We start from the raw sequence: 27,391 nt of genomic DNA, 5'->3' as shown, positions 1-27,391 counted from the left end.
AACTTCCGTAGACTGTAATTGCCCAGACCTTGTCACAAGGCTTTTAGGATAAAGTACGTGTATACAAAGTTCTATAAAATCCACCTACAGCCTATACCATCTTTGCAAGTCTCATTTTGCTTGCCATATTTTTCCCCCTTATATACAAGAAAAACAGGCATCAAATTTTGCCCATACCCAAGGATGGCCGTGGCAAACAAACACTACCTTGCAGACTGACTTGTTACCTTTGTTATCTGTTTCTTCAAGAGTTTCTCGAACTGAAACTAGAACACATACAGAAACCTCACATAATCTACGATGGTTAACAGAAAACTGAAGATGCTTAAAGGAGAAACAGAAAACAAACCAAACCACACACACCTCCAACACAAAAGCACAACTGCTATAAGCTCCTACTGGATTCTTGCGAGATGGAAAAACGAAACAGAAGACTGTAACACCAAATCAGTACCTTCATATTTTCTATGAATGTACTTCACAATAAAATTTAAAGCACTCTCCCCCCCAAGTGTGTATTAGCTTTTTTCTGAACAGGTAATAGGTTGTTTTAGGTCTTGGCTTTTGTGGGTTTGGGGTTGTCTGTTTCTTTTGTGGTGTGTTTTGATTTTTTTTCTGGTTGTTTTTTTTTTTTTTTTAGACTGAAGGGCCAGTTAGCCATGTCTCCAAAATGTTTATCAAACAAGCATTACAGATAAGATCATGTAACATATGGAAACCATGTCTTAATGGACTTTAATAAACCGTAACGACTGCCTGAGTATATTCATTTTCCTCCTCTGGCACACAAACAAGAAGTACAAATACACTAGAAATGGGAAGGAGAACAATAACAAAAGCCCCTCGAAATCCAAAGCCCGACAAACTGATGAGGAAGAAAACCAAACCCCAGCCCTCTATGGTGAAATTCTGCCTAGGCTGGAACACTCGCCACATTGGAAACATGAAGAGCCTACATAAAATCAGGGAATTAAGATACCACTCATCTTAAGAATTTCAAGATAATGTAGCTACTTCTTACATGTTGATCTTTTCTGCACTGCAACCATGCCAATTAATGCAGTTAATTCCGTACTCGCATCTGCGTGCGTTATCAACCACCATTTTTCACACTGAAGGCGACAGAGCAGCGCTTGACAAGCACACCCATCTTCTCCCGAGCCGGTAGTCATAACACAGGCCCCACAACAAAACAGTCTCCAGGTGCGGAGCCCGAGGACCATTAAGGACAGCGGCTGGGCTCTGCGGACAAAGCACGCAGCGGGAGGGCTGGGTGGTGGGGAAGTGCGGCCGGACGCTTACCGGCCTCCCCCGGAGCTCCCCGGCCAGGGCTAGAGGGGAGCCCCCAGCCCCTGCTCCTCCCCTTTGGCGGCCGCCGCTCGGACGCCCGGCTGCGAGACCCAGAGGCGCCTCTATCGGCCAGGCTGACGGGAGGGCAGCGAAAAACGGGTCCGCTCCAGCCGGCGACACGGAGAGGATGAATGACTGGGGGGCGGCAGGTGCCACCAGCCCTACCCCCGCCTCACTGACCGCTGGTAAGCCGGGACAGAAGCCAAGCGCCGCCGCTGTTCCCACCCTATCCCCAGAGCAGCAATGAACAGCCATGGCGGAGGGGGACGGGACGGCGGCAGCCGCCTCCCGGCAGAGAGCGCGCAAAGGACAAAGATGGCGCCGCGTTGCGCGCGAGCGGGACTCGCGCCCTCCTTCCCCTTCAACACCTTCCCCCCCGGCCCTGCGCTCCCGGTTCTCGCTCCGCCGGCCGGGCCGGGCCGGGCCCTACCTTGCCGAAGTGCGCGGCCCAGTGGATGGGCGTCCAGCCGTAGAAGGAATCCTCCGCCGCCAGGTCGGAGCGGGGCGAGCTCTGGAGCAGCGCGCACAAGGCTGGCAGGTCTCCATCGCGGCAAGCGCGGTGAAGGGGGAAGCGGAGGGTCAGCAGCTCCTCGCTGGAGAAACCCGCCTCGGGGCCGGCTCCCAGCGACATGGCGGGCAGGGGGAACAGCAGCGGTGGTGGCAGGGGTGAGGAGAGGGGGAATAAGAAGGAAGGTATGGGGGAAAAAAAAAGAAAAAAAGAGAATGCACAGGCAGGCGCGCTCTGCCCGCGCTGGAAGCGGCGACGAATGCGGCGGCCGTGAGCTGCCCGAGCACAAAGGAAGCGGGGCGGGGCCGCACACGCCGCTCCGCCCCGCGCGGGCGGTGCCGGGCACCCCTTGGGGATCCGGGGCGAGAGCAGAGCAGAGCAGGGCCGGGCCGGGCCGGGCCGGGCCTCGCCTCGGGCAGGGCGCGGTGGGTGGTACGCGGCTGCGGTTTGTTTTCTGCTGCCTGAGGATGCGAGTTTGGCGGCAGGGCGGGAGAGGCCTCGTCCAGTCCGGCATGCTGGTGGAGAGAGACGAGGCGTCGGCGGGGAGAGGCATGCAGGAGGAAAGACGGCGGCTATATGCTCTCCCGGCGCGGCAGTGTTGCCGCTTCTACCCCTGCGCAGGTGGAAACTGGTGGTGGGAGCTTTCCCGAGCTCTTGGCAGGGGAATCGGCCTCCCAGTCGGGTTGTGCTCTGCAGGGCGCCCGTGCGGTAGCAGCAGCACTTAAGGAGGCAGGATGTTGGTCTGTGTAAAAGCGCTCACGGGAGCAGATTTTATGGAGACAAAGAGAACCTTATCAAGCCCTCTTCCAGGCATCACACAGTCTTCACCTGAGCAGACTCCCCTCAGCTCCAGGGGGCTGCTGATGTGTGCAGTGTGTTTCCTTGCTGGGGGCCCTGACCTGCTTACTGTCTGGGTAGTCAGTTGTGTTTCTGTAAGTGCTGTGTAAGTGTGTAAGTGCTTTCAAGCCAAATTCAGGACTCCAAGGTCACTGTTATTTCACTGTATAATGGATTACAAACCAAAAGATAACCTTGTTAGTGACTGATTAAAATGACACTGACAAATTTGCAATTGCAGCTAACAACCAGTCATAGAATGCTTTGGGTTGGAAGGGACTTTCTAGTTCCAACCCCCCCTGCCACAGGCAGGAATACCTTGCACTAAATCAGGTTGCTCAAAGCCCCGCCCAGCCTGGCCTTGAGCACTTCCAGGGATGGGGCATCTGTGATTTCTCTGGGCCATCTGTAGCAGTGTCTCATCACCCTCACAGTAAAGAAATTGTTCCTAGTATCTAATTTAAATCTTCCCTCTTTCAGTTTAAAGCCATTCCCCCTTGTCCTGTCACTACATGTCCCTGTAAAACGTTCATCTCCAGGTTTCATTTAGGTACCGGAAGGCTGCTCTAAGGCCTTTCAAAAGGCTTTTCTAGGCTGAACAGCCGCAGTTCTCTCAGCCTGTGTCCATAGCAGAGATGTTTCATCCCTCTGGTCATCTTCATGGCCTCCTCTGTACTCACTCCAACAGGTCCATGTCCCTCTTGTGTTGAGGGCCCCAGACATGGACAAACTACTGCGGGTGGGGTCTCATGAGGGTGGTCCTTGAGTAAGGACTCCACAAAAACTTTAGGAATCTTTTGCCGATTGCTCCTAATTGTTTTCTGTCCAAAGTATTTGTGAACTACTTACTGTAGCAAAATTAAATTGACAGTAAAGGGTTGGTTTAAGCCCAAGTACATTCATCTGCCCCTGAAAATCAAGGAATGTTCCTTTTTCAGTATACAGTCTTAAGCAATGTAAGCTGGGAATTATGTTTAGGGGCACAGAAGGTACAAAGTAATTTCTGTTAAAAGCACCAGGAGACCTAGACAGTTTAAAAGCTTTTCTCTAACATCAGGTTAAATTCATCATTAAGGTGTTGTGAAATACCTTTTTCTTATGACAGGAGTTCTGACTTCTCAGAAGGTATGTTGGTTTTCTCTCTTAAGGAAGCAAACCCCAGAAATCAAGAAAACTAAAACATTCATAAATGTTTTTGGATTAGAGTTTGTGCATGAGAAATGTGTATTTTGTGTTGTGATGGGTAGAAACCAGTATCTGAAATTATTTGGCTTAAATGCATTTTTAAATTACTTTTCTGATTGAACTAGTAGTGGAATGTATAAAGATTGTAGTTTTTTTTTGTTTGGGGTTTTATTTAAATAGCTTTTTTTAATTCCATATACTCTTTGAGGGGGAACTCTGTTGGGCTAACATCACTGTTAAGTTTCCAGTTTTTGCTGAAACTGGCCCTCATCATGGTTTTGTATACTCTCGGCAAGTATGTATTGTGGTTCCATAGGAGTTCCTCACATTTATTTGGCTTTGTTGTATTTTAGCATAGCTGAACTGTGTATGTATGATATCCTATCCTTGGAGATAAGATTCCAACACAAAGAAAAACACCTACCTTCAAGCAGAAAAAAATGCACCTTGGAATACAGCCATCATAAAACACCCTCTTGACATATGCCTCCCATAACAAAGAGTCTTTTTGTACATATGTAAAATCTTAGAAAAGGAATTAGATGTACAGCATATGGGGTAAATTTTTAGTTGTCAAGGAGGTGATGAGGACGTTCATTCACTGTGGAAAGGGCTGACACTGTGTGGGTGCTTTCCAAAATGCTGTTGCAACAGCTAACAGGAGATTTGGATGAAGATTTTACTTAAAATATCACAATGATGGCCTGAGGTAGAAACAGGGGGTTTAGACTGTAAAAACTATAGCTAAATGAAACACCTTGCTTGTGTTCTCAGGTTTGTTTTGATCTGGACAGTCAGTAATAACATATGTCTCTACTTCAGGCAAGCAGCACAAGTCTGGTATCAAGAAGTATCATATTTAACTATAAATTCATACAAATTATTAAATTTGTATGTGGTTGTATTTTTACAGCACTATCAAGACAGAGAATACAAAGATAGAAAGTTGGCTTTCAGAAACTTCTGATTTGACCTTAGCTGTGTTCTTCATTGTGGCATTATTAAAACTGTAGAGGCTTATTTCATTAGGTTTTCTATCTGCAAAATAGGAATAATAAAATCATGTCCTGGGTGGTTTTAAGAAGCTCAATTAATCAAAGTGCTTTGAGGTAAAAATATAACACTATGATAGGAATATACAGATGAGGAATTTCAACACTTGAAGTTGGTGCAGCTAATACTTGCATCTTCTAGATATTATTCTATCTTCACCAAAACAAAATAATACTTAGATTTCTACAAGGCTGCCAAGTCACAGATCTCAGAATGATGTGTAGAGGGTGAATTAGAAATAAGCTCTTTTATAGATGGCAGCACTGCAGCACGGGAAAGGTAGACGTTTTGGCCAGGGGAGGGAGTACTTATAGCTACCACAACTTTCAGTTTAGTGCCTTACCCTTTTCCTTACAAACACGTTCATCTTCTGTTGGATCTGGCCTTTGTTTTCACATGCTCTACGAGTTTATCATTCTGCATGCATTTCTGGTTTTGGGTTATGTAGATTCCTCCCCCCCCCTCCCCCCCCCCCCCCCCAACCCCCCAATATGTAGCTAGGCAGATGGTAACAATTTACATCAGTATGCCTTGTTTTGGGATTAAATAAGAAAGGCCCCACCTGATAGAACAGTTGAAAGAAAAAAAGGGAGGAAAAAAAAAACAAACCAGCCCAATCCCCAGAACCATAACTTATGTTATAAAAATAGTTATTACCAAAATACCTGCTATGAAAGAATACAGTTTCTTAGGTTGAAAACAGGCAAACTGTTTCTTATGGTGTTGTATAAGCATTGACAAAGTTGTTCACGTACTGTTTATAATAAAAAGCAATAAATATATAAAAAAGTGGGTTATAGTGAAGATGAATAAGAATTTAACATTCCTGAACTTGAGAAGATAGATATTAAAGATTTCCATGTGTTTTTTTTCTCTCTTACTGGGAACCGCCATACTGAATAAACGCAGTGGTCTACCTTTTTTCCTTACAGACACTGTATTTACCTTTTAGCACTCCATGTAAGACAGACAAGTGCTGTTCTATTAATTCTAGAAAGCGGGAAGCAGAATGCAGAGAAGGGAGGAGGCTTCAACAATGCCGCATAGGAATTCTGCATGTTTCATAACTGAATTCCTCATTGTGAGGTCAACCATTTTTATTTCCTGCTGGTCATCTACACCAACAGTTCCAAAATAGACAAGCACACTGCTCTCCATATTATACTGATTCCATAATCAGTCTGTAGTTGGCATATGACTTGGGGAGTCACATTTGTCTCTCTCTGATTTAAATTGTGAATCATTATCCAGATAAATGTAAAATTTAGTATGTTTTCATATTCTGCTTTTCCATTTATTTCCTTAATATATTTTAGCAATGGGCTTTATAAGCTGATTTTAATAGAATTTAAGCTTTAATTAAAAATGCTTTCTTTAGCTGCTGTCATATGTTGTGAAACTGGAGACATGGGAATTCTGGTTTTAATTTTTTTAATATTTCATTACATTATAATTCATTCTTTTGTACTTCTCTGTCATTATCACAGTTAGCTTTTATACAGAACAATGACAAATCTTGAAGATATTTTCAACAGTCTTTCTGTCCAAAAGATCAGACATGTAAAGTATAAATCTGCTATGTGATTCTAACTTCTTTCTAGATGATAGATTTGGTTTCCCTGACAGATATAGCTGCTATTGTGGTCTGTTTGCACATAGCGTATTTCGGGGAATTGACAGTCATGGGTTAAACTGTAATTTACAACCTTTTATGAAAAAAGGGAAGGAGTAATACATAATATCTCAGGTTCTTTTTATTTTCTGGTTTGTATGAAGACAGATTTTAGTATTTAATATGTTTTATAAACTGAAATTCTTTAATGGAATGCAATAAATAGTATGCTTACAGTATTGCTTACACAAAAAATACATTCCTGAATTTTTTATGACTCAGAAGAGTTCACCTACTAAATTTAGCAGCCCACATTTTTGTATATTTGGAAAAAAAAAAAGTTATTTGCAGGCCTATTTGCATTAATTTTGCCTTCAGTTCTATTCCTGATCTTTTAAGGGAAGTGAGAGGTTTTGTTTCTGTTTCTGTCACATCAAGGAGGTAGACTTCATGTTTTGTTGGGGCGTTTAACAGAACTGAATTTCCCCATGGAAAGAAACAGAAAAAGACATGGAGGAGTTTATAGGCAAAGCAGGGTGGAAGAAGAGATTTGTTTTATTTTAACTAAGTTTGCTTTTGCATTCTCTTCTGGCTAAAGGCTGAGAAAGCAAGTAGTCTGTAAATGAGGACTTCTTGAATATTCAAGAGAGTCTAACAAGACTAATTTAGAAAGTACATTATTTTTAAACTGTTTTGTGAAAAAGGGTTTGCTGGCTTACATAACTGTAATGTACTCAGCTTCTCTGTGCCATTCTGATACAAATAAATTATATTTGCCCATTTTCCCTTTCAGACAGGGTGAATATAGAGCATTTGATAATAACTTGTACAGAACAAAGGTTGACGTGTTTTTTTTTTTTGTTGTTAAAAAATACTATGGAATTTCATCAAATACATAACTCATTCAAATCCTCCCATTCTTGCTGTAGGATGCTTGCATTGGTTAACACTTAGGGTTTTATTTACTGGCCCACACATACGTGTCTACTGCCTCTTGAGATGGCCAAGAATGTTCTTCTGTGGTGCCAGCTGCTGCTGCAAAAAGGAATCAGTTCACCCAGGTGCTGTGCCCTGCTTGTGCAGAACTAATAGACCCTTTGGGAGTCCAAAGGCTTTGTAGGCCACATTGGGCATCTACGTTCTGATACAGGAATCCTCCATCAATGTCATTTGCATTGATGTGCCTAGTCACATAAGGAGTTCCTCACATTTTGCCTGGTTCTCAATCCCATAAAACTTTCTGTCTTTGAAGGAGGTTGTCAGAGAGAGTTGCTTGCTGCCTCCTGTATTATTGCATGAATCCTGTTCTTTGGGGCATTATACTAGCTCCTTGTGCTTCATTTTGTTTTCCTATCTAAGATGTTGAGGGGGATTTTACAAAAGGACAAACTTCTTCAAACATTATTGACAAGCTGAGAGAGCTGGGCTTGTTCAGCCTGGAGAAGAGAAGGCTCAGGAGGGACCTTAGAGCAGGCTTCCAGTACCTAAAGAGGGCCAACAAGAAATCAGGAAAGGGACTTTTCACAAGGCATGTATTAACAGGACAAGGTGGAATGACTTTAAACTGAAAGAAGGTGGATTGAGATTAGTCATTAGGAAGAAACTTTACTGTGATAGTGGTGAGGCACTGACACAGGTTGCCCAAGGATGCTGTGGCTGCCCCATCCCTGGCAGTGTTCACGGCCAAATTGGATGGGGCTTTGAGCAATCTGTTCTAGTGGAAGGTGTCCCTGCCATGGCAGGGGGGTTGGAACTAGAAGGTCCCTTCCAAGCCAAACCATTCTATGATTCTATGTTTCTATGATTATTCATCATTATCATCTTTTTTTTTTTTTTTTTTAAACTCTTTGTGAACTGTGATGAACATAAAACATTTCATCAGATGCCATGAATTTATTTTAGCAATGGTGGGAACTTTCCATCATTTTCCTAGTGTAAAATAGAGGCTGACTCATAATTTTCAAGGGCTAGTTCAAAGATTTGTATTACTTCCTATTTTTGATTAAATTAAACCACAGCTGAGTGGTGTACCCCCTGAAGTATGATATTCTTATTTGGATTTTTTCTTCTCTTCACCTTCCTTTAGTGAAGACCGAGTGTTCTGTTGTGATCACTCCTAAAACAGAATAGGAAATAAACATTATTCTTTGTGATGGAAGTTACTAGGAGAAACAGCTGAAACATTTTGTAAGAATTAATTTAATAAACTTAAAAACATCAGTGCTCAAGTGCTAAAACTAAGTTTGCATAGTATGTGAGGTCTTTGAAGGCATAAAGATCAGAAAATTAATAGCAGCAGTAGCTGCTAACATGGAAAAAAAAAGCCATGAGTGGAAAAACAGTAAACTGAAAGTCCTTTATCCTCCTTTCCAGCCCTCAGTTCTCAGAGTTTTGTCTGCCAAGGAAAGCAGGGAATCTGTCTGACTTTCAAATAATTACTGATGTATTACTCCATTGCAGGCTAGTAGCAAAGAGCAGCTGTGCCCAGTAGCCAGAGCCAACTTCTGCCTTTCCCATCCCCCATTTCTGACTGCCTTCCCTGGAGAAAGCTATCTCACTATTAAATAAACTCGGGCTGGGTTGCAAGACAAACCAAGATTTCAAAAGAAAAATATTTACTCATGCATAAAGAAGCCCTTTTTTAAAACCTCGCTACTTAGGAAACGATGTGATTTTGTGGGTTACAAGTAAAACCAGATTTGTGACACTACAGTTGTAAAGCTGCCATCTTCTATGAGCCTGGGAAGAGTGACCTTATTCATCATAAGGCTTTGTCAATTCTGCCTCTGTGCAACTATTCTCTTCTTGATACATGTGAGTCATCAGGGCCACGCTTAGCCGAGAGGTCTGGTGCCTAAAAAGTACGGGAGTTAATTATAGTTGTTGGCTTTTTGTCAAACTACCCTTCTTTTTCCCACATTCCTCACCAGTTTTAACAGAAAATTAACATCTCTTGGGAGGCAGGATACCAGCATTGTGGTAAGAAACAGTTCTGTAAGAAATCAATACCAAACCATTTCCATTTTCCACCTATATTGAGCCTGAGCCACAGTAATAAAAAGGTCCTTCAATGTCCTCATCCTCAAATTGTGTTCTGATTGTAAAAATAGAAAAAGAAAACACAAGTAGGAGTTCTCAGCAGAGTTGCAGGACTGCCAAAAGTTCATGATATCTCCACTTAGCTTTACACAGAAGGTGAATGTAAAACTGACTGCTTGACTGCTTGTGTTCAGTAAATAACTTTTATCTGAAAAAGCACACAAATGTGTGGAGGAATCTTGCTCAAGCTCCTGTTTAAATAATTCACATGCTGACTCCTTAAATTCCTCCTGATACTTCATTAGCGTTGCTGTCTTTCTCCACTGTCATGCCTTGTAAGTAGTTGCCATGTTGAAGCCAGCTGTTCAGCAACATGTTCGTGTCATTTTTGTTGTGTTCTGAGGTGTTTTGAGATGCACGGACTGCAGAGGATGCCCTCACACCCTGAGGAAGGCTAACACAGGCCACAGCACACTGCGACTCCTGGAATTCATGGCTGCTGCTACAGAATCTATGTAATGGAGCATAACAAACCTTTCACACCAAACCAGACTTTCTTATATTAAGAATCATATTACCCATGATTATTCTATCGTTTCGTTAGGCACTTGGATGGAAATTTGAAGTGGTACATTTATGTAATATTTATTGAGATGTTAAATGGAACAACAACCAAATCTGTAGCTTGATATCATCTACATGGATGTGGAATTACTAAATCATGTAGTCATTTTACAGTTCAATAATCCAGATGTCTTTCCATGGAAAAATATTTAATAAAGGGAAAAAATGCCATATCCTCTTACAAAGAGGACAAACAAAATTCTTGAGAAAGGTGAAGAGTGTGAAATGTCTGTGCTTGAGCCTGGCAAGTGTTCCAAGTGTGCAGCCTGTTCTGTGAGATTAGGTGCTTGTATTTGAGGGGTTTAGTCCTTATTCATTGAAGAAAGAGCATCTCCTCCCCAAACTGATTTATTAAAGCAATTGTACCACCATCTTTTTGTCGAAGAGGATGGTGCCTGGTGTTTCATTTGTTTGTGAAAGAGTGCAGACTAAGCAGCCTATATTCTCAGTATAGGTTTCTGTTTTAGCTAGCATCATATGAAAGGAGCCATCTTGTGGTTGTCTCTTTTTCAAACGTTGTAATACTGCCTCGAAAAGCTGAAGTGAAAGATGCCTCTACGTTTCTGTGATAATTTTTCTTCTAGTTGTTTAGAGTAGATGTCAGCAAATTTATTTTGGATAGATTAGCTCATTTAACAATGAGCTTGTATCAATTCAATTAAGTATATTAGAAGAAACAAACCTTAGTTAACACAAGCCTCAGTCATCATTTTTAAAGTTGTTTCCTTAATAATACTGAGTAAGGTTCTGTATGATTCATCTTAGATAGCCATCTAGCCTTGCAGCTGTTGGTGACTAAATGTAACATCAAGGCCAAGGATCACGGTCATTTGATGAAAGTATAGAAAAATGTTACAAAATTGACTTGATTGCTATTTGTCTAGAATATTGATTGAAAGCAAAAACGTATGAAATCCATAGCTTCTGGTAAATTTGCTCACATATTCTAACTAACAGATAAGCAAAGTGTTACTTTAGAATGTGCTGTTTAAGGTTTATTGTATTCCTTGGATAGGAAGAAAAGACTGTTCTAGGAAAATGCAAATGTGGAACTGGGGATTGAAGTGAGACTAGTAGTTACTCGTGCTGGAATTGGAACTGGACTTTGAGAAAAAGAGAGACAGAATTAGTAATAGTTTTTACAACAGCTGATTAGGAAAGACAGTGTAAAGATTTACTTGGGGAAATTATCTGGGCCTTTAGATTAAAATTAAACCTGGTAGAATTTTCAGTCAGAGGATACCAATTAACTGGGGCAAAATCCAGCTTTTTACTGAAAATGTGTGCATAATTTCATTCAGAATATGTCTTCTTTGTTTCAAAACTAAAAGTGTAACATTTTTTATTAAAATTTAATTTCTTTAAAATTATTTAAATAGTTCAGAATATCAAATTCAAAATTAAATGTTTTTAAATTGTTAAATAAGATGCTCAAGTTGCTTTTAGCTTTTCAAGCTTTTACTGATATTTTTACTTCTTCTCTCCAATTAAAGATGATGGCTTGGTTTCTTGAGCGAAGATTTGGGAAGGGCTTTAACCACGCTTACTACAAGCACGATGACCAAGGGCAAGTGGGATATCCAAATCTGGTTGGAAAAAAAGGCTGCTTAGGCAATCAGGAAGTGTCCCACCACGACTGTGTTGACAGTCCTGAGCTAACTCGAGCTACCCATGCGCTGGTCCGCCCACATGTAATGTTGGGTCTGCAGCTTCCCATGCACCTTGTCACCTACCGTTTAGACCCTCTCCCGTCCATACAGACAGGTGACAGTGAGCCCTTCCAGCCTGCACAGTGGATTTTTTAGGTGAAGAACAGCTTGCGAAGAACTGCGCTTGGCTGAGGAGCCACTGGAGCGAGGCTACCATCTGTGGGCTTATGACTGAACGCCTCTAAGAACCCGCCTAGACCCTTGTTGTGCTATCGCTCATCAGTAGCTTGTGATTGACTCAGGAGATGACAGTCGTGTTCAGAATGCGTGGTTAAAAGTCTTTCCAAGTCTTTGTTAGTGAAGACAGGCCTTCCTCATAGGAGAGGGAAAACTCGGGAGAACGTCAAACCCGGGCTGATGGAGCTCGTCTAGCCTTGTATGATCTTCCATCAAAGAGAAGGACACTCTTACAAAACCTGTGATCTGTGGACTTTTCTGTCACTGTCCAAGCTAACTAGGCGATGGCAGTTAAACTTCAGGTTTAAAGGGTGGGGCCAATTAAAGATAAGACTTTGAAAAATGACATTTTCCTTGAGGTGTAAAAAATAGAATAATAGAATCATAGAATTGTTTGGGTTGGAAGGGACCTTAAAGACTGTCTAGTTACAATCCCCTTGCCATGGGCAGAGACACTTTCCACTCAACCAGGTTGCTCAAGGTCCTGTCCAACCTGGCCTTGAACACTGCCGGGGATGGAGCAGCCACAATTTCTCTGTGCAACCTTTGCCAGTGCCTCACTGCCCTCACAGTGTATCAGTGAATAAGATCAAAACATCAGGTGGCATCTCACTATCTGAGAAAATTACTTCGTTGAACGAAACACAATACTTGTGAATAACGCAAGTAGGAAAATGAAAGGTGTGGTACCATGTAAGATTTCTCTATCTTGCATCTAGTAAGAGAGACACAATGCCTATAATGAAAGAAACAGGAGAGGATTCTTGCTTAGGAAATCAGTTAAATGTGAATTAAAATATCTTCCCTCCAAAAGTGATGCTAGTACGACAGTGATGATTATTCTGGGCACTGCATTAAGTGGGGCAAAATACATACGGGATTATTTTTGACACAAATAATCCACTGTGATGTAGGAAAGAAAGTCTTTGGATGTACAGGATTCTGAGAGATAATTGTTTAAATATAAAAATGAAAATAATCACAGTTGCATAGTTCACTTGCCTCATTTCCCTACCTGTTAGTATGCAAAAAGTCTATTTTAAAAAAATTGAGTTCTCTGTGCATCTGTGAAGACAGCCACCCCAGTTATCAAGAATCTCAGCCTGACCTCTGAATCTACATTTCTGAGTGGGACTTGAATCAAAAGCTTATTTTTTGTATGTTTCTATAAAAACATGGATTTCCTTTGGTGAAACTGAAATCAGAGATAGAAACTGAAATCAAACATAGGAAATTAAATCAGATCCCAGACTGATGTAATTGTGCAATTTTTTGATGTTAAGAATTGTAAAAGTCAAGAATTTTGGCATTTTAGTGCATTCTGAGGAGAATTTAGTGCATTCTAAAAAATGTGGAATATAATGAATGAGGTTAAAAGAGGATCAAATGTTAGAATGGAGTGCTTGGAAGAGAGTACATTTTAAAAGATTACAATCCTTGTAATGTCTGAACTCTACAAAACCTGTTGAAAAGTATCAGAGTATCCGCACTTAACAAAACTGGACTGAGTTTATTAGAATTACATGGATTCAACTTCCAAAAAGTCATGGTTGTTAAGTGAATTTGTAGTCATATATGTCTTTTCTGCCCAGGTCAGCACTTCCAAATTAATAAACAAGAAGGAGGGTAAGATTTTCCCTAGGTATAAATCATTGCCACCCACTGTTTGTGGAAGCTTACAGGAGATCAGCCTTAAAAGTTCCTTTGTACTTCATATAGATTGTTTTTTTCCTGTTAAGTAGGATTACACTGAGTTTGCAACCAGAAATCGTTTTATTCAAAACAGTAAGGAAAGCATTTTTAAACTGTATTGTGAAATAGTGAAATGGCAGAGTCTGGAAGAAAGTGTTGTCATGCCATTATCTGGAAATTCATCCAAAAAAGAAAGTATTTGTCTCCCTGTTTCTTTTTCCACTTTGGCATATTGAATGAATGTCTAATTTACTTAATTACCTTTTGGTTCAATAGTAAACTACTGATTTGCTGAAAACCCTTTTTTTACAAAGAGACTTTTCATATATCTATGCAGGAATATGAGCTCTATCTGTATCTCAAAAAGCTTTCAGATGTCATGTGTGTGGTGCTGGACATATGGTGTGAGAGCCTGGTATAAGTTAATCAGCAAAATGTCTTGCTGATTCACCTCCAGGTGAGTGTTTTCTCTTTTTATCATTTACTGTAGTATTTTAACAAGTGAATATTTGTTCCTTTTTCTTCTTATAAATCTTTAAATTGATTCTTGAGAAGCACAGCATATTTTTATCCATTTCCAGTAGATGCTTGACATCATTTAAACCACTGCTAAAAGCCTGTTGAACAGCCTTGCTTCTTGCAGATACCAGCCTGTCCTTCACTGGTGCCATATCTTCTGCAGTATCTAAATCCAGGTTCTGATCTAATTGGAATGAGTTGAATTTTCACTGAACTCACCAAAATAACAGAACAGCTTTAAACTAAAATACTACATTAATTGGATTGGTAATTTTACTAGATAAATCTGTGCCAGAGATAGCTAGTTGGCTGGACTGAAGAAATCATAGAATCATAGAATGGTTTGGGTTGTAAGGGACCTTAAAGATTATCTAGTTTCAACCCCCTGCCATGGGCAGGGACACCTTCCACTAGACCAGGTTACTCAAAGCCCCGTCCAACCTGGCCTTGAACACTTGAAGACTTTGCCTTATGTGCCACTTCAGTACATTTTCTGCTATCTGCTAGGCATATTAGAATACCTTCTGAAACAACACAGTTCTGAGCAGGAAGTACCAAGTGTAAATGCTGATCTGAAAGCAAAAGCTTTAGGTAGTGCAGACCAGCATGTTAACCTGAAAGCATTTCCATGTAGCAGTTTTTATTCTACAGATGCTCCCACTCCTGCTGTCGCAGTGACATTCTTGTATCAAAATCTAATATCCTAACATGCAGATATTATTTTTATTGACCACGCTTTCTCTGACAGATATACAGACATTTTGGGGAGATAAGAACATGTATTTTATTTAGTTCTGATTCCGCTGTTCTGAAGCAATTTGTGAAATTAGACCTAGAAAGCTTGATGGAGCATCTTACAAGGAAGCTTAAGCCACAGCCATTGGTTATATCAACGTAAAGGAATTGAGTAACCCCAAAGGAATGGCAATGTGCTATTTTAAGAATCAGACAGGACATGAGAGACTGTCTGATATCACATGTTGGCATGAAAGTTGATGCTGAAATCTTTAGCCATGCCAGGTTTTAAAATGATGGATAGTACTGTGTCTAGAACATGTTATGTTTTTTGAAACACACATAATTTTCTCCCTACATAAGGAATAATTGTCTGCTTATCACATTAACAAAATGGATGATCAAACTTGCAAATCAGCCTTGACTTTCAAGTGTTTGAGAAGCTGAGGAGTATCCCAGCAATTAGCATATCAGCCTGCATTATGATAGAGCAGGTTTGGTTTGTCCACTATTATGGATTTCTTAAGTTACCCTGGGTTAGACATAGGGGTCCAGATCCACAAAGGCTTCTTGCTCGTATTGGTAGCAGCTGAAACCCACTTCAAATAGCACTTACTTTCTTAAAAACTTCTGTGGGTCTGTGCCTAGGTGCATATTCATTGGGAAAACAAAGTCTAGGAGAACTGCTGGGACTCCATCATTCCCCAAGGTTTGTGAGGCGAAGTGTAATTTATGTGCAGCGCTCAGCTACTACAAAAGCCAGGGGCACAGAAATCCATAAACAAAAGCTTACAAGTTTTTCTAATACATCAACCATGAAAAATCTTTGATACTAAAGCTCTAATATATTCATACTATAAGGCATATTACCACTGAAAAAAAAAAACCACAAACAAAACAAAATGAAACAAAGAATCAAAAGTACAAGCTATAAATCTGTTGTACGTTTGGGAAATGCTTCAGTTTTTTTTCTCAATGAAATGCTAGGAAAATAAAGCCTTGTGTGCGGATAAGAGCCATTTGGCTTAAATAACCCCCAAATTTGATGCTGTAAGCAAATTTGTATTGAAAGAATTCCAGGCAGTTGCAATATATATAGTTACACAAAACAATAGTTCTCTGCTTTCTACAAGTGTAACACTGTGCAATTCTGGCATGCCACTGTTGCTGTTTTTAAAGATTCTAGACTAAATGTGTTGAGGTGTGTGACCTCACCAGTTAAAGTTATGCATGCAGTACATGTATAGGGAACCTTTGCTGGGAGTCTGTGTGCTTTCCAAAGTGGGCTTGCGATGAAAAGAGAATATATTTCAACTTTTCAGTTTGGAGAAAAAGCTTAACTAACCCAGGGATATTAATTCAGAAATTCACTGAGGAATTGTAAGGACAATCAGGGATCAGGTCTTTAGTGAATTTAGGAGCAGAGCTTCTGAAGGGAGTTGTAGCTAGCAGACGGCTTGGGAAAAGGCACAGTGCCAGAGTCTCAAATGAGTGGGATATTTCCTGGAAAGGAGAATCAGGAAGAAAAATGCTAATGATACTTTGAGCCTAACTTCGTGTTTCTCACTTCTAGCCACTTATTTGGACTATTCTGACCAAATGCTCAAGAGCTCTGCCAGGGCAGGTCTTGTGTAGTAAGTTCCATTATTTGAGTTTAATTCAGTGGTCTAGATTTGGGATATATTTAGCTATTTGCTATAAATGTTTGCTCAGTTTTATTCAGGATTTCTATGGTTTTACTGCCAGGCAACTTAACTGAGAGTAACTCAGTTTTCCCCTGTGTCTTATATTACGGGAAAGAACCCATAACTGTCAAGAGTTTGTATGATGCTTTATGATTTTTTTTTTTTTTGCAAAACTGATGTAATTCTTACACAATATATATGTTACAGTGTTACTTAGATCTTACGGTTACTATTATACAGATGATGTACTGCTGGAAATGGAAGTGGGAAACCCTATCACTCAGAACTACATATTTGTAAGAACAGTATGTCAAGAATAGGAGCAGTGAGGGTGCTGACTCACAAGTGGTCATACTCACCTAGTGATGGACGTGACACTTCCAGCTCCCAGCTGTCCTTTCCATCCCATGACATGCAGTTTTCCACCCTCAGTGCAGAGATGGTTCAGCTGTTTATGTGGCAGCTGCTGAATTTCTATAACTTGCAGCTAAGCATATTGAGCCCAAATAATTTTTGGCTTACCTTAAACATTGTCCAACCAACTTTAGTACTTAAGCACCACTTCTCCAAACGAGACATAGTTGCCACAGAACCAAAAATCTCAGGGGAAAGGGAGATAGAACTTTTATCAATATCCCCAAAAAGTCAAGAAGTTAGAGGGGAAAAAAAGTCATATTGTATTATGTGCTGAGAAGCTCAGAAGCATTTCCAGGCTCTTTGGTGTGAGAACTTGTCCTAGCCTTAACTCAGATACAGGTTTGGTTGAAACACGCATCCAGGACAAGTTACCTCTGATCATGAATCAGAACTGTCAGAGTGGGAGTCAGCTCCAGATTCAGAAGTTTAGATGTCTACTGTGTAGATTTCTATGTGTGAGGTACGTGCTTAACACATAGAAGATTCAGACAATACAGTCAATGGTGCTTTGAGACCAATTTTGTATCTTGCTGGATTATATCCCCTCCTTTCATTGACTCTTCCAGGAATAACAGTCAATCAATGTTACTCATCTCTTTATTTCGGCAACTACTAATTACTTCCCAATGATCTCTGCCTCTTCTTCCTTTGTTGCTGTTTCTGTTTCCCATTTCTTGTTACTTCTCAAGTCTGTTTGGGACATAGCTGTAAGAAACTTCAAGTTCTCTTGCAGGAATCTCGTGAGTGTTAGTGGATTGAATAATTTTTGCTCTACTTTATGGACTCCACTTCTAGATGTGCCAGTTTGGCTCAACTTGCTAAGGCTACAAGCAGAAGACGGGCAACCTGTGTCATTTGATGTCTCTCCTTCCACAAACAAACTGTCAAGTGTCTCACTTTATCAATCAGATTTTTTTAGGATTACACAATGGCTTACTCCTTTTTTCTATCTTTCATCCATGTGAAAAGGCATTATCTTATTAGTCAGTCAGTTGTCCTTTTTTTTTCTCCAGTGTTCTCTTTAAGACCCCAGCTGCTGTCTTGGGCTAAGTTATAGTGAGTCCTTTGTGGTTCATTTTATCCCTTGGTGACTTTATCTGCCAAGAGACTGCCTACACAGCCAGAGCACCTACAATTTTCTTCCAATATTCCCATCATCTTAATACTGAAAGAATTCTCCATAGGTCTGTGAAATGTGTCCTTATGCTGAACATCATTATGTTTCCCTTCCAATACTTTCCAGGGTTTTTCATTAGTTTGTCTTTTAAATTATATTCTTAACAACCGTGGCCGAGATTAAACAGAAACATTGTTCAGAGAGAAAAGGGCTTCTGGTGAAACAGATGTCACTTGCAGTACTATATATCCCCTTCTTTTGGCAACTGACACAGATTCTGGCTAACTTACTTATCAGTGGGCATCCCGCCCTCCCAACAGATGGTCACAAGTGCAGAGAGCCAAAAGCCCATCCATAGATGCAGAATATGTTGAAAACTGTATGTCTAGACACAAATGTTGAAAGAGCTTTTTAGGTTGAACTTCTGTGCCTGCAGTCAATCTAGGGGAAAGGATGGCTTTTTAATAAAGGAACATTCTGTGTCAACATATGGCTGCTTTGGTGTTTAGAGAGGCTGATAGTTATGCGAGGGTTGGGGAGATGGAGATTCTGAAGTAATCAGCATATTAGAAGAGTCACTCCAGTTTTGGTTTCTTTCTATTGATAGTATCTAGTAAGAGAATAAAACACTGTAGTTCTGGTTCAGATGAATTTCACAAAATTAGTTCAGGAAGTTGGAGAAATCTGTAGCACAGTTGCTCAGATAAACTTATGTAGCCTTAGAACAGAATTTCACATGTTTTTTAACAGAAAATTGAAACTTGTTTTCTTATGGCTTTGTCATATTTGTCAACATCTGTAAAAATCAGAGACATTTTTATTCTCACAAAGCCATCTCACAAAATACAGGGGTTATCATCCCATGGATGAGTGAGAACAGTTTGTGTGGCTTCTTACAGTCATGCTTAGGAACTTGACTAGCTCTTAGTAGTTTTTTTAGGGGAAATGCAGTGACATATGCTACTGTAGCTGGGCAAGGAAATATGTATTGCAACAAGGGTGTATTATGTATAAAATTAGATCAAGCCTTTTGCCCTAATTTTCCTAGAGGTAGAAATGCTTGCTGTTATAGCCTGTACTCTACACATGATCTGGCTTTGCTTGCATCTGTTGAATTATCATCTGAACTTAAAAATCAAGCAGGTTTAAATCAGTTGCCTCCTGGATTAGGTAAAGGCATAGCAAACCGTGATGACCGCTTTTAAGAAATTGATGGGTTTTGCATGAGAGTAAGGGAGGAGTTGACTTTAGCTTTGAAGGAAAACAGAGGCATGAGACAGACAGAGTTTCTCATCTCTCACGTGAGATGAGAAACTGAAGGAACTAGCTTGTTGGTTGCTGTGCCTAGAGAAGAATGTTACAAGTGCTTGCATGCCCTGGAGCAGAAGCCAGTACAAAAGAGAGGCAAAAGCCAGTCTTCACTCTGCATCATCAATGCCTTCAGACAGCTTCTGAAGATCACCTTTTTTGTGTTCATCTTTAGGTAGTTCATGCTCTGGCAGAAACGTTACCAAATGCAACAATAATTTGGTAGTGTATGCATCTTCCCATGCAGGTTCGGCTAGAGACTGTTGGGATGATTCACTTCCAAGTTGTGGTAATACCAAGCTATCAGGTAATAATCATTTTCACTCACTACCAAGGCTGTTTTGGTGACCAAAGGCTGAAAAGTCACCTATTGCATTGTCATTCACCTAGTTTTTGGTTCCAGTTCTGTCCTGCTTTCACATTGATTCCCCCTTACACTTTTCACCATAATTCCTGAGTATTTTAAATTCTGACATTTTTTAGAATGGCCAAAATCATATGCTCTGGTTTTTTTTCAGTGTATTTTTTTAAACTTGAGTCTCTCTGGATTCATTATTTGACTGCATACATGTGTTTCTATAGTTGATGATTATAAGGTTAATTACTGAGTGAGCTCACTAGCTGTGTGCATTCAGCAACACTCCTCATTAGTTGGTTCATAAAATAGTTTTTTTCAGTTCTTTGTATGTTGTACTGGTGTGAAGTGCCCTATGAACTCAATACCAGCCTGTTTTCTATTCTCTTTTAGCTCAGCTAAAAATTACTTTGACTAAATACTAGGTGATGTACAGTCTCATGAGCAGTGTGAGATTTGGTTATTAATAGTTTTTTATTTAAATAATGAAATTCACAATGGTGTTGAATTATGGTGCTTGCTTCAGAAAGGTTTTCAAGCTTTCCTTGTCTTTTTCATACTTAAAGCACATGCTGTGGGTGTAAGGAAGGGGAGGACATAGGCTAACACGCTGGGTAGGAAAGTAGGTCTTTGTGTTAGCTCTGTGAAAAAGGCCTAATCAGGGACCTAATCAAGAGACTGCAGAAGCTAAAGCCTCTCTGAGATCGACAAGCTTGGTGTGGGACCATTGTGTACTGGTTTATAGCTGAGGCATTGTGTGTGCTATTCTGATGGAGCCCTGCATGGGGTATGAATGGGAAAATGGAAGCCAGTGCCGGTCCTGTTAATTTTTTTCTGTATGAGAGTCTGTTAGCGATTTGCCTCACACTCTGAAGTCCTACTGTCACATGGGCTTGTTTGCTGACCATGGCTCTGCCATAGTATTTTCACCATCCTTTGTTCATTATTCTCTCCCAGCCCCTCTGTTGCACCTTGTGCACTTTTGAACTGCTTTATGCAGCTGGAACAATTCATCAGCCTCTGGGCAATATTATTTCTCCCTCAGGAAATCCATGTTTTCAAACTCTCTGAAGAAATCTGACTGCTTGAAAGCATGGCTTTGCACTGTAAAGTGTGTGCACTCAAATACCAAAGTGTGTGCTTAAGTAAATCTCCAGAGCAAATCTATGGGAATGTTACCTGGGTGAAGGCTGGGTGACTTGAATATTGTGATCAGAAAGTTGTATTTCACAATTCAACAATTACCTGCTACCAGATCTGAATCTATCTAGTTTTTAAGGGGTTATTGAGTTTTTTTTCATGCTATGCAAGAAAAGAAGAGGTTTCATCCTCATTTATTGACCTAAGTTAAATACTACCCTCATTAGTAGAGAAATTAATAGGTTTAGGTTATAGAAAATCAATCTGATGGCCATACGTACTATTGCCAGGTCATTAGACCCCTCTAATGTAGTAATCTCATTAGATTAATTTTTTGTAGTTACAGCACACAAATTACAAGCCGCAAATGCAGGTGCACACTGAGAAGTCCATCTACTGCCTATAGGAGTGTTTTAGCCACTAGGCTATAGGCCCAGTTGAGGGCTAAAATATTTTCTGTTCTTGTTGAAGCTTAGCCACTGTGTGACAGTTGAAGCTGGAGGAGAATCTGAAATGCTGTACCTTCGGCTTGGGGACACTAGGGAAAAGGGACATTTTTTAAATGTGGGGGTTCAGATTTACATGAATTCTGCATGGTCAGGAAACTGTCCATCTTTGAGTCTGAATATGTAAAAGCAGTGCTCACAGGACCCTGCCTGTTTTCCCCACTTAGAAGCTTCTAGCTTATCAAATTATCATAAAGTCATTCAGTTAGCAAATGTGTCATGTCAGTGAACAAATATTAATTGAATAGACTTATGCATGTTACCATGGTTAATTCCACATGCTTATTGCAGAACTGCTGGGAAAATGAGGAGATTATTGGCATGGTTAATTCGTATTCCACATCTAATACATAATACAGATTATTATTTTCTTACTTGTAAACAGAACAGTTGAACTCAGTGTGGAATGAAAAAAGCCAGCATGCACTGCTGTCTTTTCATGTGGATTTGGTCTCGATTTAATGCTCAGGTTAGAAGATGCAGGATTGCTAACATTCATGATTCTGTTTCAGCATTTGGCATTTCCATCAGCCTCTTGTTGGACTTCAGCAAAGCATTCAACACAGTTTCAATCAGCCTTCTCATGCATAAAGCAGCAAGATACACAATGGATGGGTGCTCTGCAAGATGGGTAGGAAATTGGCTAACTGGTTGCAGTCAGAGGGTCGTGATGATCAATGGTTTTCACTCAGGCTAGAAGCCTGTCACAAGTGGGATTCCCCAGTGATTGGGACTGAGCCCCACACTGGTCAACATCTTCATAAAGTTCTGGATGACAGGATTGAAAGTACCCTTACCGAGTTTGCTGATGACACCAAACTGGGTGGTGAGCTGGACACATCAGAAGGGAGAGCCATCTTACACAGAGACCTGGACAGTCTGGAAGAGTGGGCAAGCAAGAACAGTCTGAAGTTTAACAGAATGTGGCTGGGGACCAGCCTTGCTGAAAGGGACCTGAGGGTGCTGGTGGACAACAAGCTCAATGGGAGGCAGTAGTGTGCTCCTACAGCAACCAAGGCAAATCATATCCTGGGCTGCATCTGCAGGGACATTACTAGCAGAGGCAGAGAACGTGATCATCTCGCTCTACTCACCGCTTGTCTGGCCACACCTGGAGGGTTGTGTCTGGTTCTGGACCCCACAGTTCAAGACAGATGCAGACAGACTGGAGAAGGTCTGAAGGAGGATCATAAGGATGATCAAAGGGCTGGAGAACCTGCCAAGTGAGGACAGACTGAAGGAGTTAGGTCTCTTCTAATTGGAGAAGAGCAGGCTCAGGGGGAACCTCATCATAGCATTCTAGCTGCCACTTGAAGGATGGCTACAAAGAGGACAGAGGCTTTCTCTTCACAAGGAACCATGTAGAGAAGAGAAGGGGCAATGGGCACAAGCTGCACTGGGGAGAGTATTAATCTTGATATAAGAAAGAAATTTTTTACAGTGAGAACAATCATTCAATGGAACAACCTTCCCAGGGATGTGGTAGTCCTCATCACTGGAGATTTTCAAGATGAGATTGGACTGGGTACCAAGACCATCTCATCGAGGCTCCCTTTCCCCATGAAAGGTTTGGCAGATGTTATTTTGAGGTAATTTCTAGTGTGGGTTGTTCTGTGTTTCTATGATTGTTTAAAAACCTGTTTTCTTTTAAATAAAAGTAAGGTTTTAGCCCTAGGTATTGGAGGCAAGTGCCTGAAAATTTTAAAAATAATGTGGGAAGAGCCTTGGAGGGCAAATAAAAGGAGCTGAGAATCACAGAATCCCAAGGGTTGGAAGGGACCTCAAAAGATCATCTAGTCCAACCCTCCTGCAAGAGCAGGGTAACCTAGAGTACATCACACAGGAACTTGTCCAGGCGGGCCTTGAATAGCTCCAATGTAGGAGACTCCACAACCCCCCTGGGAAACCTGTTCCAGTGCTCTGTCACTCTCACAGTAAAGAAATTTTTCCTGATGTTCACATGGAACCTCCTATGCTCCAGTTTACACGCATTGCCCCTTGTCCTGTCACTGGACATCACTGAAAAAAACCTACCTCCATCATCCTGACACTCACCCTTTACATATTTGTAAACATTGATGAGGTCACCCCTCAGTCTCCTCTTCTCCAAGCTAAAGAGACCCAGCTCCCTCAGCCTCTCCTCATAAGGGAGATGTTCCATGCCCTTAATCATCTTTGTGGCTCTGTGCTGGACTCTTTCAAGCAATTCCCTGTCCTTCTTGAACTGTGGGGCCCAGAACTGGACACAGTATTCCAGATGGGGTCTCACCAAGGCAGAGTAGAGGGGAAGGAGGACCCCTCTCGACCTACTAACCACACCCTTTCTAATGCACCATTGAACACCTTGGCCACAAGGGCACATTGCTGGCTCATGGTCATCCTCCTACCCACCAGGACCCCCAGGTCCCTTTCCCCTTCACTACTGTCCAGCAGGTCAGCCCCCAACCTGTACTGGTACATGGTGTTGTTCTTCCCCAGATGCAAGACTCTGCACTTGCCCTCGTTGAATTTCATCAAGTTCCTCTCCGCCCAACTCTCCAGCCTGTCCAGGTATCGCTGGATGGCAACACAGCCCTCTGGTGTGTCAGCCACCCCTCCCAGTTTAGTATCATCAGTGAACTTGCTGAGGGTACACTCAGTTCCCTCATCCAGGTCATAGATGAAAATATTAAACAGCGCTGGTCCCAGCACCGACTCCTGAGGGTGTCACAGACCTCCAGCTAAATTCTGCCCCATTGACCACAACTCTGACTTCTTCCTTTCAACCAGTTCTTGATCCACCTCACTACGTGATCATCAAGCTCACACTTCCTTAGCTTATCTATGAGGATGCTGTGGGAGACAGTATCAAATGCCTTACTGAAATCAAGAAAAAAATGAATTATTGGAAAGTGAATCTGAAACTTTTTGTAAGCCAGCCCTCTTTATGTTTGAGGAATCAGTTCAGAACTTGAAAAGACATAGAGTGTTCAATATCATAAAAAGTCTTTCTTTGTCTGGGCATGTTGGTTGTTAATAATACCTAACTGAAAGGATAAGTGAACTAATACACCAAGGAGCCTGCTAAGGTATTCCCAAAATTTTGGAATATGTATTCCTTGGCACCACTAGAAATTTTTCTTAATCTTTTCAGAAATGCTTATGTGTTTCCAGGCCTTCTGCTGCCAGTTTGGTCACTTTCTCCTCTATTACATTTCTAATAGTCTACTGTATTGTTGATAATATAATTTCAGGACATTTTTAAAACTCCATGTTTCTCTGGTGGCCTAAACTTCTAAATTTTTACTTTTGTGAATGCATCTCAGCGTTCATGGGAAATAAAGTGTCTACGCATTTCAGTTTCTAAGGAAATGCTTGAAAATATGACTGGAGCACACTCTAGAGGCTCACAATTTCAACGGCAGATAAATGACTCCAAAATTATTCATATTTCAAATCACATTTTTTTAAGCCAATCTTTTTTTTTTTTTCAATTTTGTTTCATTTCTGGGGAAGATTTGAAGCAAGATTTGTGAAACCTATGGATTTCCTTATCTTATGCCTCCAGAGAACTATCTTTTATTGCTCTTAATTGGCTGATAGGGAGCGGGGTTTTGTATGTTCTGCTAAGTCTTACACCTAGGTCAAAGGTGGATGAAACTCTGCCAGTTCATAGAGATGCTGATGTTATTTCTGGAGTGTTTTGCAATCTAGGAAAATTTATCTTGGTAGGTTTCATTAAAGGACTGTGTCCTGAAAAGGACTAATGCTGCACTTCATAAATTTATTTGGAGGACCAAGACATAAGTATACATGAACTAGAAAGTTCTAAACAGGTCTGCAGGTGTCCGAAGGTTCTGTAAGATTTATTACCCCACTTAAAAAGGGTCACTATCCTATACAGGGGCTATATGTTCTCTGCTACTTTACGTCATGTCCCATAACTGGGAAACTTGCATGAAGAAGAGGAAGGGCAAGCTTGGTAAAAATCCTGATCTGTGTGTTGCTTCCAGTCATCTGAGTTTGACCATGTGTCTATCCATCTCCACTTTGCAGAACTTTTTATCTGTGTATTTCCAATCAAATGTGAAGGTCTCCAAGCGTAGCAAAAGGAGCAGAGCATTTTTTGACTGCTGACTTTTTAGGATCATATTTAATAATGGGTTCGCATTACTCTCTTGAAGGATGGTGCAGATCGGGTTAGATGTACACTTGAGTGACCTAGACAGCTGAATGTTGTCGCTATATCTGAGCAGCAGTTTGTAAAATCATTTCTGCTTCTTCTAAGCTGCCAAATAGGTGGCTATCAACACTGTCAAATTTTTGTTATGATTTTCAGCTATTTATTAAACATTCATGTTGCCTATTTGGGCTCTGTTGATCATATATTATTTTATGCTGACACTCTAGCACCTCAGATATGAATCAAACTCAGACACCCCTGTCTGGGTGTGAAGCACACATCCAGTAGTCACAAGACCTTTCTTTTTTTAAACTGCAGTTGCTGTCTCTGTTCCCACTTCACTGGCTGGCCATCACTCCATTACACTGAAAACCTACCTCCAGTCCTCTGTCACACACTGGCTATGCTGTCTGTTTGAAGATTTGGAGGCAGAATAAGACATAGCGTGTAGCAGCAGCTCTTCTTGGTACAGGGTCTGGAATCTGCAGAGGAGTTGGTCTGGCTCAGAGCCCTCGGCACACTCTTGATATCAGGACCCTGCCTGTGCTTAAGACCTGGCGATGTGGCCAAGGCAGCCGAAGGATGTGCTGATCCAGTGTGTCTGTGCTGGAGCAGGGATTTCCTGTGAGCTAACATTTACATTTGGAACAGGTGGGGTTTTCTTTCTTCTTTAGCCAGTAGAGAGCCTTTACATTTTAGAAGTTGTTTGAATGACTTTAGGCCTGCAAACTGCTGTGGTTGGAAACCACACAGCTGGAAGTCAGGGTTTAAAGGACAGGAAGAATTCAAGGATGAAAAATACTGAACTGGAGCAAAACCAGAAGCATTTACTCTCCTTGCATGAAGTACAGCTGACGAGTGCCTGAGCCACTACATCAAATTAAACCTCTGATAACACTAAGGGAAAGGAAGGCCATGGCAACAAAAATCATTGGGAATAAAATGCCCTTCTTTCTTTTCCAAAGGAATGTTCTACATATCTCTAGGGTAAACTGGACAATGCATCTGACCAGATTTGTTTTCTCTAAAAGGTATAGACCTCTAAATATAAGTAAGACTTTTGATTGAAAAGCACCCCTGGATTCTAGCTTGAAAGTTGAGAAAGTCAAAGTATTTTCATTTAAGAAATCAAGGAAAATTTTAAAAACTTTTAATATTTTTTGTGAACAAGGAGATTTCCAGGAAATTTGTACTTGGTCGATGTCACACTTTCCTATCAGAAGATAGTTTTGCCAATCTTGCTGGTTAGTTTTCAAGAGCGGACCAAATCCCAGGTTTTTCTCCCAACCAAAACATCTAATTTCTAGTAAACACCTTTTTTAAAAGCAGCCAATCAAATTGGCATTTGATTGTTGCCAGCATTCTGTATCCCTTGAAGTCCTGAGCTCAGCCAAACTGTTTTCAGAAATGGTTTTGGCAGTACTAACTACTGATTTCTATGTGCTTGTAATGAAATCCCTCTGGGAAGAATTTGTATTTTAATGGTAACTACCAGTAATGATGAAAGAAAAAGAGGAAAACCCACACAAGGGGTAAGTAAAGTAAATATGAAAGGGGAAGAGAGCATCAAGCAAGAAAGAAGGAAATAACATGCCATGTGACTGGAGTCAGAGAAGGAAATATCATACCTGGGTTTGATCCAGAGCCTTCTTTTCATTCAC

The 27,391-nt window shown here is 41.0% G+C and overlaps 1 protein-coding gene and 1 long non-coding RNA gene across 2 annotated transcripts in view; one reads left to right on the top strand and one right to left on the bottom strand.

Annotated features, from left to right (window-relative positions):
- Nucleotides 1–2,138, bottom strand: part of ANKRD10 (ankyrin repeat domain 10) — a 38,013-nt gene extending 35,875 nt beyond the window's left edge. Inside the window, exon 1 of the mRNA XM_061472754.1 lies at nt 1,781–2,138. Within this exon, the coding sequence (XP_061328738.1) occupies nt 1,781–1,981 (201 nt within the window). The 5' untranslated portion in view covers nt 1,982–2,138. The remainder of the gene's footprint in view (nt 1–1,780) is intronic.
- The window catches only part of LOC133279247 (uncharacterized), a 38,745-nt gene continuing 12,585 nt past the window's right edge, over nt 1,232–27,391 (top strand). Inside the window, exon 1 of the long non-coding RNA XR_009746823.1 lies at nt 1,232–1,535. This is a non-coding gene — a long non-coding RNA (uncharacterized LOC133279247). The remainder of the gene's footprint in view (nt 1,536–27,391) is intronic.

This window comes from Pezoporus flaviventris, unplaced genomic scaffold (genome assembly GCF_033815535.1).
Source record: "Pezoporus flaviventris isolate CSIRO_AGI_PZ_B2104156 unplaced genomic scaffold, CSIRO_AGI_Pfla_v1 ptg000072l, whole genome shotgun sequence".
Classification (NCBI taxonomy): domain Eukaryota; kingdom Metazoa; phylum Chordata; class Aves; order Psittaciformes; family Psittacidae; genus Pezoporus; species Pezoporus flaviventris.
The sequence above is the reverse complement of the archived record's forward strand: the minus strand, read 5'-3'. Positions and strand labels throughout refer to the sequence as shown.